Source organism: Netta rufina, assembly GCF_964035555.1.
Source record: "Netta rufina genome assembly, chromosome: 18".
Classification (NCBI taxonomy): domain Eukaryota; kingdom Metazoa; phylum Chordata; class Aves; order Anseriformes; family Anatidae; genus Netta; species Netta rufina.
Window position 1 is genome coordinate 3,212,536 of NC_140142.1, and position 12,166 is coordinate 3,224,701.

The following is a 12,166-nucleotide window of genomic DNA, read 5'->3' on the forward strand; positions in this document are numbered from 1 at the left end:
ATGGGATGTGGGGCAGGCATGGCCAGCAGTACATGCAGAGCCCATACGAAGAGATGCTCTCAAACTCTGGCATGATTTGGCCCTCCTCGATTAGCAGTCATCTACATTTTTTCTCAGGGAAACACCTGAGAGCGATTGTCTTGCAGCTCAGAGGGGTGACAATTGCCTGCTGAGAACTGGTCTGATTGACAGAGCTGCTCTGCTCAGTCTTCACCAAGGGACAGCCCCTTTGCCTCCTGGCACCCACAGGGTTTCTCTGGAAGTGCACAGGAAATGTCAGGGAGCTCAACCATCCAATACCTCTCCTAAGTGTTATCGGGATAATAGGAACAAAACAAAGGAAACAAAATCCCTGAAGCTCTGCCTCTGTATTAAGATGAGTTTTTTGCAACAACACTGCACATCTCATGGATCTGACCAGTGGACGGAATGTAATTTTCCCCCATGTTTCTGCCTCTCTCCAGCTGCACAGCAGGAAGAACTCCTATGGAGCCACAGCAGCCCCTGCTCCCAGTGTTCCTCTCAGCCAACACCAGCCACAGCTCAAACAAGAAAGATGCAGAAAGGTTCTCCTGCAAAGAGAGAGGCTCTGTTTGGGGGTGCTCTACGACACACAATAGGTTTTCCTCAGAGAAATGTGTTTTAACATTGTTCTGCAATTTCCTCTTTAACAGAAAACGGTTTTCAATGACAGAAAATGCCCAACATCAGCTCTGTGAGTGAGTTCCTCCTGCTGGCATTCGCAGACACGCGCGAGCTGCAGCTCCTGCACTTCGCGCTCTTCCTGGGCATCTACCTGGCTGCCTTCCTGGGCAACGGCCTCATCCTCAGCGCTGTAGCCTGCGACCACCGCCTCCACACCCCCATGTACTTCTTCCTCCTCAACCTCGCCCTCCTCGACGTGGGCTGCATCTCCACCACTCTGCCCAAAGCCATGGCCAATGCCCTCTGGGACACCAGGGCCATCTCCTATCAAGGCTGTGCTGCTCAGGTCTTTTTCTTTCTGTTCTTTATATCAGCAGAATATTTCCTTCTCACCGTCATGGCCTACGACCGCTACATTGCCATCTGCAAGCCCCTGCACTACGGGAGCCTCGTGGGCAGCAGAGCTTGTGCCCTGATGGCAGCAGCTGCCTGGGGCAGTGGCTTTCTCAATGCTGTCCTGCACACGGCCACTACATTTTCCCTGCCTCTCTGCAATGGCAATGCTGTGGACCAGTTCTTTTGTCAAATTCCACAGATTCTCAAGCTCTCCTGCTCTGATGCCTACCTCAGGGAAGTTGGGGCACTTGTGTTTACTGTTTCTTTAGTCTTTGGTTGTTTTGTTTTCATTGTGGTGTCCTATGTGCAGATCTTCAGGGCAGTGCTGAGGATGCCCTCTGAGCAGGGCCAGCACAAAGCCTTTTCCACGTGCCTCCCTCACCTGGCCGTGGTCTCTCTGTTTGTCAGCACTGGCATTTTTGCCTACCTGAAGCCACCCTTCATTTCCTCTCCATCCTTGGACCTAGTGGTCGCACTTCTGTACTCAGTGGTGCCTCCAGCACTGAACCCCCTCATCTACAGCATGAGGAACCAAGAGGTGAAGGATGCAGTGAGGAAACTGTTTCAATACATGCTTCTTAAGCATTAGTAATGTGTTCAGAAAATGTATTTCTGATAATATGCAATTTTGATTCATATTATAAAATATCATTCTTATCATTACTAGTGTTATCAATACATTATCATTAATAATAATCATAAAAGAAATAAAATGTTATTTGGGAAAATGATACAATATTTTAAAAATTATTTTTCTCTGTTAGTATTATAAAAATATTTTATTTTGTTTTTAATAATATTATTCTTAGCATTCTAAATGTTACATTTTGTGTTTGCTTTGACCATATCATCTAACATACATAGAGAACGAGGCTTCCTTGGTAGAGAAAGACAATAAAGATATCATCAGAAATTCATTGGTCTCAGTATTCCTCTCTTCCCATCTCCTCTGGTGCTGTGGGAGCAGCCTCAGCAACCAAGAGGGGCTCGGGCCAAGAGCCCAGCTGCCACTTATTGTATTTCGATTAGACTTTGTGGATCTAGGTGACAGTCCTGTCATCTCTATAGCAGGGCCAGCACAAAGCCTTTTCCAGGTGCCTCCCTCATCTGGCCGTGGTGTCCGTCTTTCTCAGGCCTGCCATATTTGCCTACCTGAAGCCCTCCTCCATCTCCTCCCCATCCCTGGATGTGGTGGTGGCAGTTCTGTACTCAGTGGTGCCTCCAGCAGAGCACGTCCTCATCTGTAGCATGAGGAGCCAGGAGCTCAAGCATTCCTTGTGGAAATTGATGGCTAGATGTGTCTTGGATGCAAGAAATTTTTGATCTGCTTCTGTACATATATTGTAATGCAAATAATTGATGGAATAGCCAGTATACCTGTTTCGTTTTGTTTTGTTTGTCATTGTGTTTGTGCATTTTCTTATTACATTAATTCAGCTAATGAGCACCCATTAAAATGATATGGATGTACCTGTTGAATATAGCTCATAGACTCTGTGCATGTGAAGCCATGCTCTCTGTGAATTTAACCCCACTCCACCCCTATCTTCAGCTGCTTGTCCCCTCGGGGCAGGGCAGGGACTGTGAGGTCCTGCAGCAGTCCCATGGCATTGGAAGAGGCATGTGAGGTGACAGGTATGTGATCAGATCTCAGGCCACAAGGAGGAGCTGGCTGGGAATGCTGGGATGAGGTCAGGTGTGCCTCAGGATCTGCTGGACCTGCAGGAGGCACATGGCTGTGAGGGAGGCTGGGAGGCCACTTCTGTCTGTGCAGCTGACGGACCAGCAGCAGAAATGTGGCACTGATAGGGACCGTAAAGGCCAGAAGCATGTTCAAGGCACGGAAGATGATGGTGAGGCACCTTCTGTTCCGGTCAGGTGATAGACCACAGGAAGGCTGATGGGATGGGAGTCATGCTTGAGGTATAGCTAGTGAGACCATAGAATCAGAGAATGGCTCCTGTTGGAAGGGACCTTAAAGGTCATCTAGTTCCAACCCCCCCGGCCGTAAGCAGGGATGCCTCCTACGAGATTAGGTTTCCCAGGGCCTCATCTACACTGCTCTTGAACAGCTCCAGGGATGGGGCATCCCTAAGGTCTCTCAGCAACCTGTTCCAGTGCCTCAGCTCCGTCTAAATGAAGAGTTTCCTCCTAACCTCTAATCTAAATCTTCCCTCTTTTAGCTTAAAACCATTCCCCCTTGTCCTATCATTATCTAATTGAGCAAAGAGTCACTCTACATCTTTTTATAAGACCCCTTTAAGTACTGAAAGTCACAAAGAGGTCACCCCAGAGCCTTCTTTTCTCCAGGCTGAACAACCCCAGCTCGCTCAGCCTTTCTTCATAGGAGACATGCTCCAGCCCCTTGATCATTTTTGTGGCCCTCCTCTGGACCTGTTCTACCAGATGCACATGCTTCTCGTGCTGGGGACACGAGTCCTGGATGCAGGACTCATCCTCAGCGCCGTAGCCTGCCACCACCGCCTCCACACCCCCATGTACTTCTTCCTCCTCAACCTCGCCCTCCTCGACTTGGGCTGCATCTCCACCACTCTGCTCAAAGCCATGGCCAATGCCCTCTGGGACAACAGGGCCATCTCCTATCAAGGGTGTGCTGCCCAAGTACTTTTTTTAGTCTTTTTTTTTTTGATGCAGAGTTTTCCCTTCTCACCGTCATGGCCTATGACCGCTACGTTGCCATCTGCAAGCCCCTGCACTACGGGAGCCTCGTGGGCAGCAGAGCTTGTGCCCAGATGGCAGCAGCTGCCTGGGGCAGTGGTTTTCTTATTGCTGTCCTGCACACAGCCAACACATTTTCCCTGCCCTTCTGCCAAGGCAATGCTGTGGACCAGTTCTTCTGTGAAATCCCCCACATCCTCAAGCTCTCCTGTTCAGATTCCTATCTCAGAGAAGTTTGGGCAATTCTGTTTAGCATTTTGTTAACATTTGGTTGTTTTGTTTTCATTGTGGTGTCCTATGTGCAGATCTTCAGGGCTGTGCTGAGGATGCCCTCTGAGCAGGGCCGGCACAAAGCCTTTTCCACGTGCCTCCCTCACCTGGCCGTCGTCTCCCTGATGGTCAGCACTGCCATGTTTGCCTACCTGAAGCCCCCCTCAATTTCCTCCCCATCCCTGGACCTGGTGGTCACAGTTCTGTACACTGTGGTTCCTCCAGTAGCAAACCCCCTCATCTACAGCTTGAGGAACCAGGAACTAAGGGATTCCATCAGGACTCTACTTGAATACACACATCGTCAGCAAATTCACCTATAATACTATGCCTAATATTAGAAATCCCAGCTATTCTCAGAAAGAAAATAATATGATGTCTTCTATTATTAAATGTCGGTTTTATTATTTTCTCTCATTATTTCGCATTTGATTAAATGTTATTCCTAGCCCCCTACAAGTCAATTATTTTTCTGTAGAAGATGGCTTCCTGTGTAGATAAACCTGATAATAAAGTCATCAGAAATTCATTGTTCTGAGCTGCCACCTCTTCCCATCTCCTCTGGAGCTGGGGGAGCAGCCCCAGCATGCAGGAGGGGCTCAGGGCCAAGAGTTCAGCTGCCACATGCAGGAGCAGCCCTGGTGGCCCTTGGGGCTGCCCCTCACTGCCCACTGGGCTCTGCCTCTCTGCTGCCTTTGGGTCGGGGCTGCTGCTTCCCTGGAGCCATGGGCATGGGCAGCAGCAGAACGTGGCCTTGTCACTGCTGCTCTCTTTTGGCTTCCTCACTGTTCTCTTGTGCTCTTATGTTTGGATAAGCCCTTAGATCTCATGCACCATGGTGACAGTCCTGTTCTCTCTGCAGTGGCATCCCTGTGGTAGCAAGCAGCAGCAGGCACTGTGCAGGCCTGGGTCACAGCTGGCCTTCCTACTAGCACCACAGTAACAAATGGGGCTGCTCACGGCAAACCCAGAAGCCTGGACACCTCTTCCAAATGTGCTATCAGGAACACAGACAAGGGGTTGCTCCCTGCTCTTCTCTATTCTGGGGGTTTGTCATGGAGTGAAGGACAGAGGCTGAAAGTCCCAGGGTGGTCCCTGAGGAACCAAGGGCAGCACTAAAAGCTTCCATTATGACAGAACTTGCCTAAGGAGATGACAACTGATCTTAAATTTATCTGCATGGGACTGCACCCCCTGCAGTAGGGCAGATGGCAGATTGCAGCCTGGAGAGGAATCTGGAGCTTCCAGGAGATGTCAGGGGATCTGCAGGGACAGGGTGCTCAGTGGGTAGTGATTAGAACCTCATAAAATGTGTGACCATGCAAAGAAGGGTCTGGTAAAGGAAAACGGGAATCTGAGGATTCGATGGGCTAAAGGAGGGCTCTGAAAGGCCACAAGAGGTGGTGAAGAGCCAGCAGGCAAAGGCCCATAAGACTGCAGAGTAATTGATTATATGCATTTTGAAGTTCTGTGGGTGAGGTCTGGTGCAGCACTCCTTTGTGCCCTTAGAGACACCCCATGGCCCTGCCCAGCACTGCCCTATGTTGCTGAGCCATCAGGGCAGGTGGAAAGGGGCTCAGCAGCAGAGATCCCCAGGGACGTAGGTCTGCTGCCCAGCCTGAGCAGCACAGACAAAGGGGAGACCCGCGGGGGTCCCAGGGCACCACAGCCCCTGGCTCTCACAGCAGCACCGCCAGCTTGGGGCCCTGAGGGAGCACAGGGAAAAAAGCAGCAATGGCCAGCCAGGCTAGCACAGACACACTGCCCTGGACAAGGCTGTCTGGGAGCAGGGATGGCCCTGGGGAAGAGCAGGGCAGCATTGCTGGGCCTGCACTGATGGGGAAAAGGCAAAGGGAAAGCTCTTTGTGCAGGCCCCTGCTCAGGGCAGGCTGCTCTGTGGCTGGGCCAGGCCTCTTGTGCTGGCCTGGGGAGCGGGGCTGGCCGTGCGGGGCACAGGCACTGTGTGCTGGGGATCTGCCAGGCAAGAGAGCAGGGCTCCTGCAGCTTCACGGACTTCCATCTCCTTGCACCATAAAGAGCCTCCTCCTTGCTCACCTCCACCAGAAACTACACATGCATAAGCTGTCTGCTTCTTCCTCCTCTGAAGGGAGAGGAGGAAATTCATCTAGAGAGAGAGGGGAACGAACATATAAACTCACAGAGAGATAGACATTTGAGGAAGGGAAAGGAAATGGAAAATAAAAGAAAAAGAAATTCCTACCCCAAACATGAGGAATATGTAGTAACTTCGCTATTCCCATAAGCAGACCACTGTGCTGCCAGTCTCTGAGAAACCGATACCTTGTCTTGGAAAGATGACCCCAATATATACTGCTGAGCACCATGTTATTTCCCATGTGGCCTGACCAGAGCTCAAGTGCTCAGTCTGGTGTGAGTACACAGAGGAGAGTTCTGCAGCCCCAGGGCACGCAGCAGCCCCGACAAAAGGGCACTTCTGTCTCTGCATTTGATAGGGCAGCAGCAGGAACGTGTCACAGAAAGGGACTGTGAGGTCACTTGTGTCTGGAGGTGGCAGGTCAGCCTTGACTCCTCCCTGGGATCTGCACTTTTGGGCTGACATCTGGCAGTGGCCCTGCTAGGCCAGCAGAAGGCACCTGCTTGGCATGCTGACTGGGGGATCCCCTCTGCCTCCAGACCCAGGAGAACCCAGGCAGAAAGAAGGCCCCCAGATGGGTTGTCCTGTCCCTTCTGCTTGAGTCCATGAGTGGGCAGCAGGAGGCACAAGGCTTGGCTGTATCTAGCCAAGAAGCTGCAAGGCCAGCACCAGACCCATGGCTTGGAAGGTGCTGGTGAGTATCTATGATGTGACTTTAGCTTCGTTTTTCAAGGAACAGCTGGTGAGGGTTGATGAGACATTGGTGAAATGATGGAAATGCTGGGATGAGAGCAAGGTGGTGAACAGAGATGGGTGTCTGCAGACTTCCAGGAAACAGGACAAAGTGTGGGACAGCATAGGAAAGCGTGCAGAGGAAAAGACAGAGGTTGCTGGTAAAAAGGGAAGGCTCCAACAGTCCTGAGCTTTGGCTACAGCTTTTGAGAAAACAAGATATAGTCATTGCAGTGCAGCCGCTTTGCTTCCTGCAACCCTGTGCAGAGGCAGGATAGTGTCATACCAGTTTTCCTCTTGTGGCGTCACACTGCCCACCACATTCATCAGACCTCCAGGAAAAGTCCTGAGCCAGACAGGGGGGTGCAGGATCTCTCCTCGCAGTGGCTGGGGTCAGGCCTTGGGCCTTGTCTTCACCAAAATCAACCAAGACTTCTCTCAGCACAGTGCTTTGCCTGTCTAATCATGGCCTCCAATTATCTGCCCTAACAAGGCCCTGGGGAGGCTTTGTTAGTAACAGCTCTCAGTGGGGCCCATTAATACTCCAAGTCACTTCAGCTTTTCCTTTTGAGTTTGCTTTTTTTCGCACAGTTGCATCATTCTCCTCTCAGTACCCAAGTTTCATTGACTCAGCACCAAAATACACCATGGAACTCATTAAAACACAGAAACTCCTAAGGAGCCATGTCTCTCCCACCATTTTCTTCAAGTCTTCAAGACTTGATCAGCTAATTGGAGAGCTTTCATGTTGTAGTTAAGGGGGAAGATTTCAAGGAGCATCTAATAAAAATCTTTCTTCATTTTAAAGGCTAAATTTTGTTCCGTTTCAGTTTAGAGCATCCTTCTCATGTTTGTATTGGTCTAGGGTTTCTCCTTTGAAGCCCTGTTTAGGTGGGAAGAGCAGGGTTTTTCCTATTTCTAAACAAACAACAGGAAATCATGCTGCAATTTTCAAAAAAAAAAAAAAAAAGTTCAAGTTCCTAATTTTGTTGCCTCCAGTGATGTTTACCTTCCCAAAAGGATGACTGTACATGATGTATTTTACAGTGATTAAGAGGAAATTTTAAGTAATTGTGTTAATATTAATCCATATCATACTAATTCAATGATAAACGAGGAGGGTCTTACTAAGGAAACCATTAGACAAACTGCTGAGAGATGGGCGACCTCGAACTCACTGAAACTCCAAGCAGCAACTGGGTCACTGAGAGTGGTCTGAATGATTAAACGGTAGGAGGAGGGCAAACCAGGAGAATGATGGGAAGTGCATAGGTCCAGACAGGCAGCTGGAAAGGGGACATTCAGCAGGGTCTATGTAATCAAGATGAGTTTTGTGCCTGGAAGATGAGGGAGGGAGCACACCATGATAGAAAAGCAATGCCAATGCAAGTACAGGTGAACACCAGTATTTCTTCTCCTGGGATGAATATGCATCCTGAAAAATCACATTTCTTCATGATAGAAATTACACTTCACATGAGACATTTTACAGAAAGGATTGAGTCTTTTGAGCTGATGAGTTGTTGCTTTATTATTCAAGTACTGAAAAAAATACTGGGTATTCTGGCAGAGCTTTGCTGTCCGACCATAAGCAACCAGGGAAAACCTCCAGTGGCCCCATCGTGTTTCAGGCACTTCCTTGGACTGGCAGATATCAGAAAAGACCTGCAGGAGGCCGGAGCCCTTTGGGAAAATCAGGTGGAGCCAGGTGGAGTTCCCAGGGCACCTCCACTGCCAGCAGTGGTCTTTGTCCCTGTAACTGCAGCCCAGCTCAGCACAGGAACACCCCTTCAAAGACAAACCTCTTCTTCAGTGGGGTCCTGGGATTCACCTAGATTTGAAATGGCCCTTGGAAAGCTGAGATACCCTTCTGTGTTCCTACTAGACACGTGAATATCCATTTACCTTCCTGAGTCATCTTTAGCAAACTCAGGCTGAAAAACTCAAGTATAGAATGCTTGAAATGGCTGAGCCAGAACCCATCAGATTACCCCACTTTGGAAATGGCCCTCCAACTAAGGTTTGAAAGCAAAAAGTGTGGAATGACCCTGCAGGTCAATGTGCAGAGTAAGGGAAAGTCACACATCTTGTGCCTGAGTAGCAGAAGGCAAAAAGCAATTGCATTGTGCCTCAGAATAATCAAGGAGACCTAATCCAGTTCATCCATGAGGAAAAGCAGAGAGAAGGACGTTGAGTTTGGCCTAACATGAAGAAGGATGTGCATCACTGGTGAAGGAACCGTCATTTGTGCCATCACCCATGTGAATTACACAAGCACCAGCACGCCTAATGGTAACCTGTCCGCCCCGGCTTGGTATTCCCACAGGGCAGGGGAAAGGGAGCCGACAGCCAAGGGACACATCTGAGTGTGGAAGGTGGGGCCCAGCAAAGACAAGGAGTCAAACCCGGGGCCAGGCGGGTGGCAGAGCCCCATGCCCCATGCAGGGGCTGGCTGGGGGTCCCCTCTGCTGCAGCCAGCACACACAGCATGGCAAGAGGAGGGCTCCCTGCACATCACAGGGCACAGTCTGGCCTCACAGGGGCTCTTCCTGACATCCCTGCAGCTCCTGGCAGGCTGCGGTCAGGTGCCCCTCAGCCTTCCCTCCTGTGCTCCCAGGGCACACAGCTGCCTCCTGCCCAGCTCACTGCCCACCATGAACGTCCAACACAGCTGCTTCCCAAGCTGGGCCTTGCCCAGGGTCAGTCTCCTGCAGGGGCAGAAAATGGCCTTTGTCCTGGTGACTTTTTATGGCCTTCCCGTCAATACATGCCCTTCTCATCCTTGATCTCTTTTTACTGAATACAGAGGCCTCGGTGACCATTTTGGTTCTGATTAATACCAAGAAAACATGTCTACTTCATCTCTGTCTGCTGCTATGAGCTGTCTGTGAGACATGGATTTGCTCTCAGATCTTTTCCTCTGACAGTCTCAGCAATGCCCAGTGATTGGACAAGACATGGGAATTGCACACAGGAAACCACTTTTACTGTGAGCAATATCAAGACCTGGATCATGTTTCCAATACCAAGCACTCGATCAGGTTTCCCCCAAAGTGGGGGAGTCCTCCTCAACTGGAGATACCCCAAACCCAACTGGAAATGGGCCTGGGCTGCCTGGTGTAAGGTGTCCATGCGTGGCTAGTGGGGGTGGCTAGATGGACTTTGGAGGTCCCCTCCAAAGGCTGCAGGGAGGGAGTGCCTGCCAGGGCAGAAAAGGGCAGCCCCAAAGGAGGACACCAGGGCTTTCCACCACGCTGCAGCAGGTATCTTCATCCCACAACCATTGCTGTACCTGAGAAGAGTTTATGAGAAATGAGATCCACAGAAACAGACTACCTGCTGGTTCCTTTATTTAGTTAGCTACAAAGAGCTTAGCAGCACCTCTACATGAGGTCTTTGGATAAGAAGAAATGTTGGAAGGAGATAGAGGAAGAAAAATATCTTAAATTTATAAAATGAAATTATAAAATTATTTAAAATATTGGTATGATATTGAAAGGGATGAGCATTTTTGAAATATATGAACAAAGGTGTTTCTGCCTTTTCCAGGTATCCTTCAGGGAATCAGATGCAGAAGACCAGTTCCTTTTTGAAATACTGAATATTGCAGTAACATCCTCAGTGCCTCCTTGAGCTCTTTATTCCTCATGCTGTAGATGAGGGGGTTCACTGCTGGAGGAAGCACTGAGTAGAGAAATGACACCACCACGTCCAGGGATGGGAAAGAGATGTAAGGGGGTTTCAGGTAGGCAAACATGACAGTGCTAAGAAAGAGGGAGACCACAGCCAGGTGAGGGAGGCACGTGGAAAAGGCTTTGTGCCGGCCCTGCTCAGAGGGCATCCTCAGCACTGCCCTGAAGATCTGCACATAGGACACCACAATGAAAACAAAACAACCGAAGGCTAAAGAAACGCTAAACACAAGTGGCCCAACTTCCCTGAGGTAGGCATCTGAGCAGGAGAGCTTGAGGATGTGGGGGATCTCACAGAAGAACTGGTCCACAGCATTGCCTTGGCAGAAGGGCAGGGAAAATGTAGTGGCCGTGTGCAGGACAGCATTGAGAAAGCCACTGCCCCAGGCAGCTGCTGCCATCTGGGCACAAGCTCTGCTGCCCACGAGGCTCCCGTAGTGCAGGGGCTTGCAGATGGCAATGTAGCGGTCATAGGCCATGATAGTAAGGTTATAATACTCTGCTGATATGAAGAAGAGAAAGAAAAAGACCTGTGCAGCACATCCTTGATAGGAGATGGCCCTGGTGTCCCAGAGGGCATTGGCCATGGCTTTGGGCAGAGTGGTGGAGATGCAGCCCAGGTCGAGGAGGGCGAGGTTGAGGAGGAAGAAGTACATGGGGGTGTGGAGGCGGTGGTGGCAGGCTACGGCGCTGAGGATGAGGCCGTTGCCCAGGAGGGCAGCCAGGTAGATGCCCAGGAGGAGCGCGAAGTGCAGGAGCTGCAGCTCACGTGTCTCTGCAAATGCCAGCAGGAAGAACTCACTCACAGAGCTTCTGTTGGGCATTTGCTGTCTTTAGACCCAGTTGTCTGTTGAAGAAAGAAGACAGAACAAAGTTAGAAGACACTTCTCTGAGGAAAACTTACTGCAAGCATTAGAGCACCCACCAAACTGAGTATCTCTCTTTGCCGGAGAACCTTTCCACAGCTCTCTTGCTTGAGCTTGCAGAGGAGTCCATGCTGCTGTTCATCAGGGGGAAGCAGGAATATGGGGGAAATTCTCGTTTAGTCCACTGATCAGGTCACTGGAATTTACAGTGCTGTTTCAAACAATTCATCTCAATGCAGAACAGGGATTCAGATGCCACTGCTGAACACCCCTGTTCTCAGCTGCCCTCTGTCAGCCCTCTGTGAGCTGCAGGACCACAACACTTAGTTGTTTCCCTGAGATGGAACTGGAGAAATCTGAGAGCAAAGAAGCCACAGTCTAAGTGCACAGTCTAAGAGGTTTCTGGACAGAAACCTCACTTTGTCTGTGGGTTGTGAGCAAGTTCTCAGCTCTTCCCTCCTAGCAAGAGGTGTAGAGGTCATTGCCCTTATTGCACCTCATTGCAGCTGCCCACAGACAGCCACCCAGAAGCATGGACATGGCCTTAGCAAGGAGATGTCTTCTCCTTGGGGCACCTGGATAACACAAGGATGCCACAGGAGAGCTGCATGCTGCTGGAGAGCAGCCTGCAGCCCAGGAGGATGCCCCACAGACAGAGCTGGATATCTGAAAGCTGGAGTGTCCCATATCCCAGCTGCAGTATTGCAGAGTCTGTAGGAGGCTTGGCCACTCTGCTCATGGCTGCCCAGAGGCACCTGCTTTAGGGCACT

At 50.2% G+C, this 12,166-nt stretch overlaps 2 protein-coding genes across 2 annotated transcripts; one reads left to right on the forward strand and one right to left on the reverse strand.

Annotated features, from left to right (window-relative positions):
• Positions 1–697: 697 nt before the first annotated feature.
• LOC311216195 (olfactory receptor 14A16-like) lies at positions 698–4,313 on the forward strand (the record flags this gene model as incomplete). Its single annotated transcript, XM_084297741.1, has 2 exons — positions 698–1,262; positions 3,937–4,313. The coding sequence occupies 2 exons, from the start codon at positions 698–700 to the stop codon at positions 4,311–4,313; spliced, it is 942 nt and encodes a 313-aa protein (XP_084153867.1).
• Positions 4,314–10,394: 6,081 nt separating this feature from the next.
• Positions 10,395–11,354, reverse strand: LOC311216196 (olfactory receptor 14C36-like; the record flags this gene model as incomplete). The annotated part of the gene is made up of 1 exon (XM_084297742.1): positions 10,395–11,354. The coding sequence occupies one exon, from the start codon at positions 11,352–11,354 to the stop codon at positions 10,395–10,397; it is 960 nt and encodes a 319-aa protein (XP_084153868.1).
• Positions 11,355–12,166: the final 812 nt, after the last annotated feature.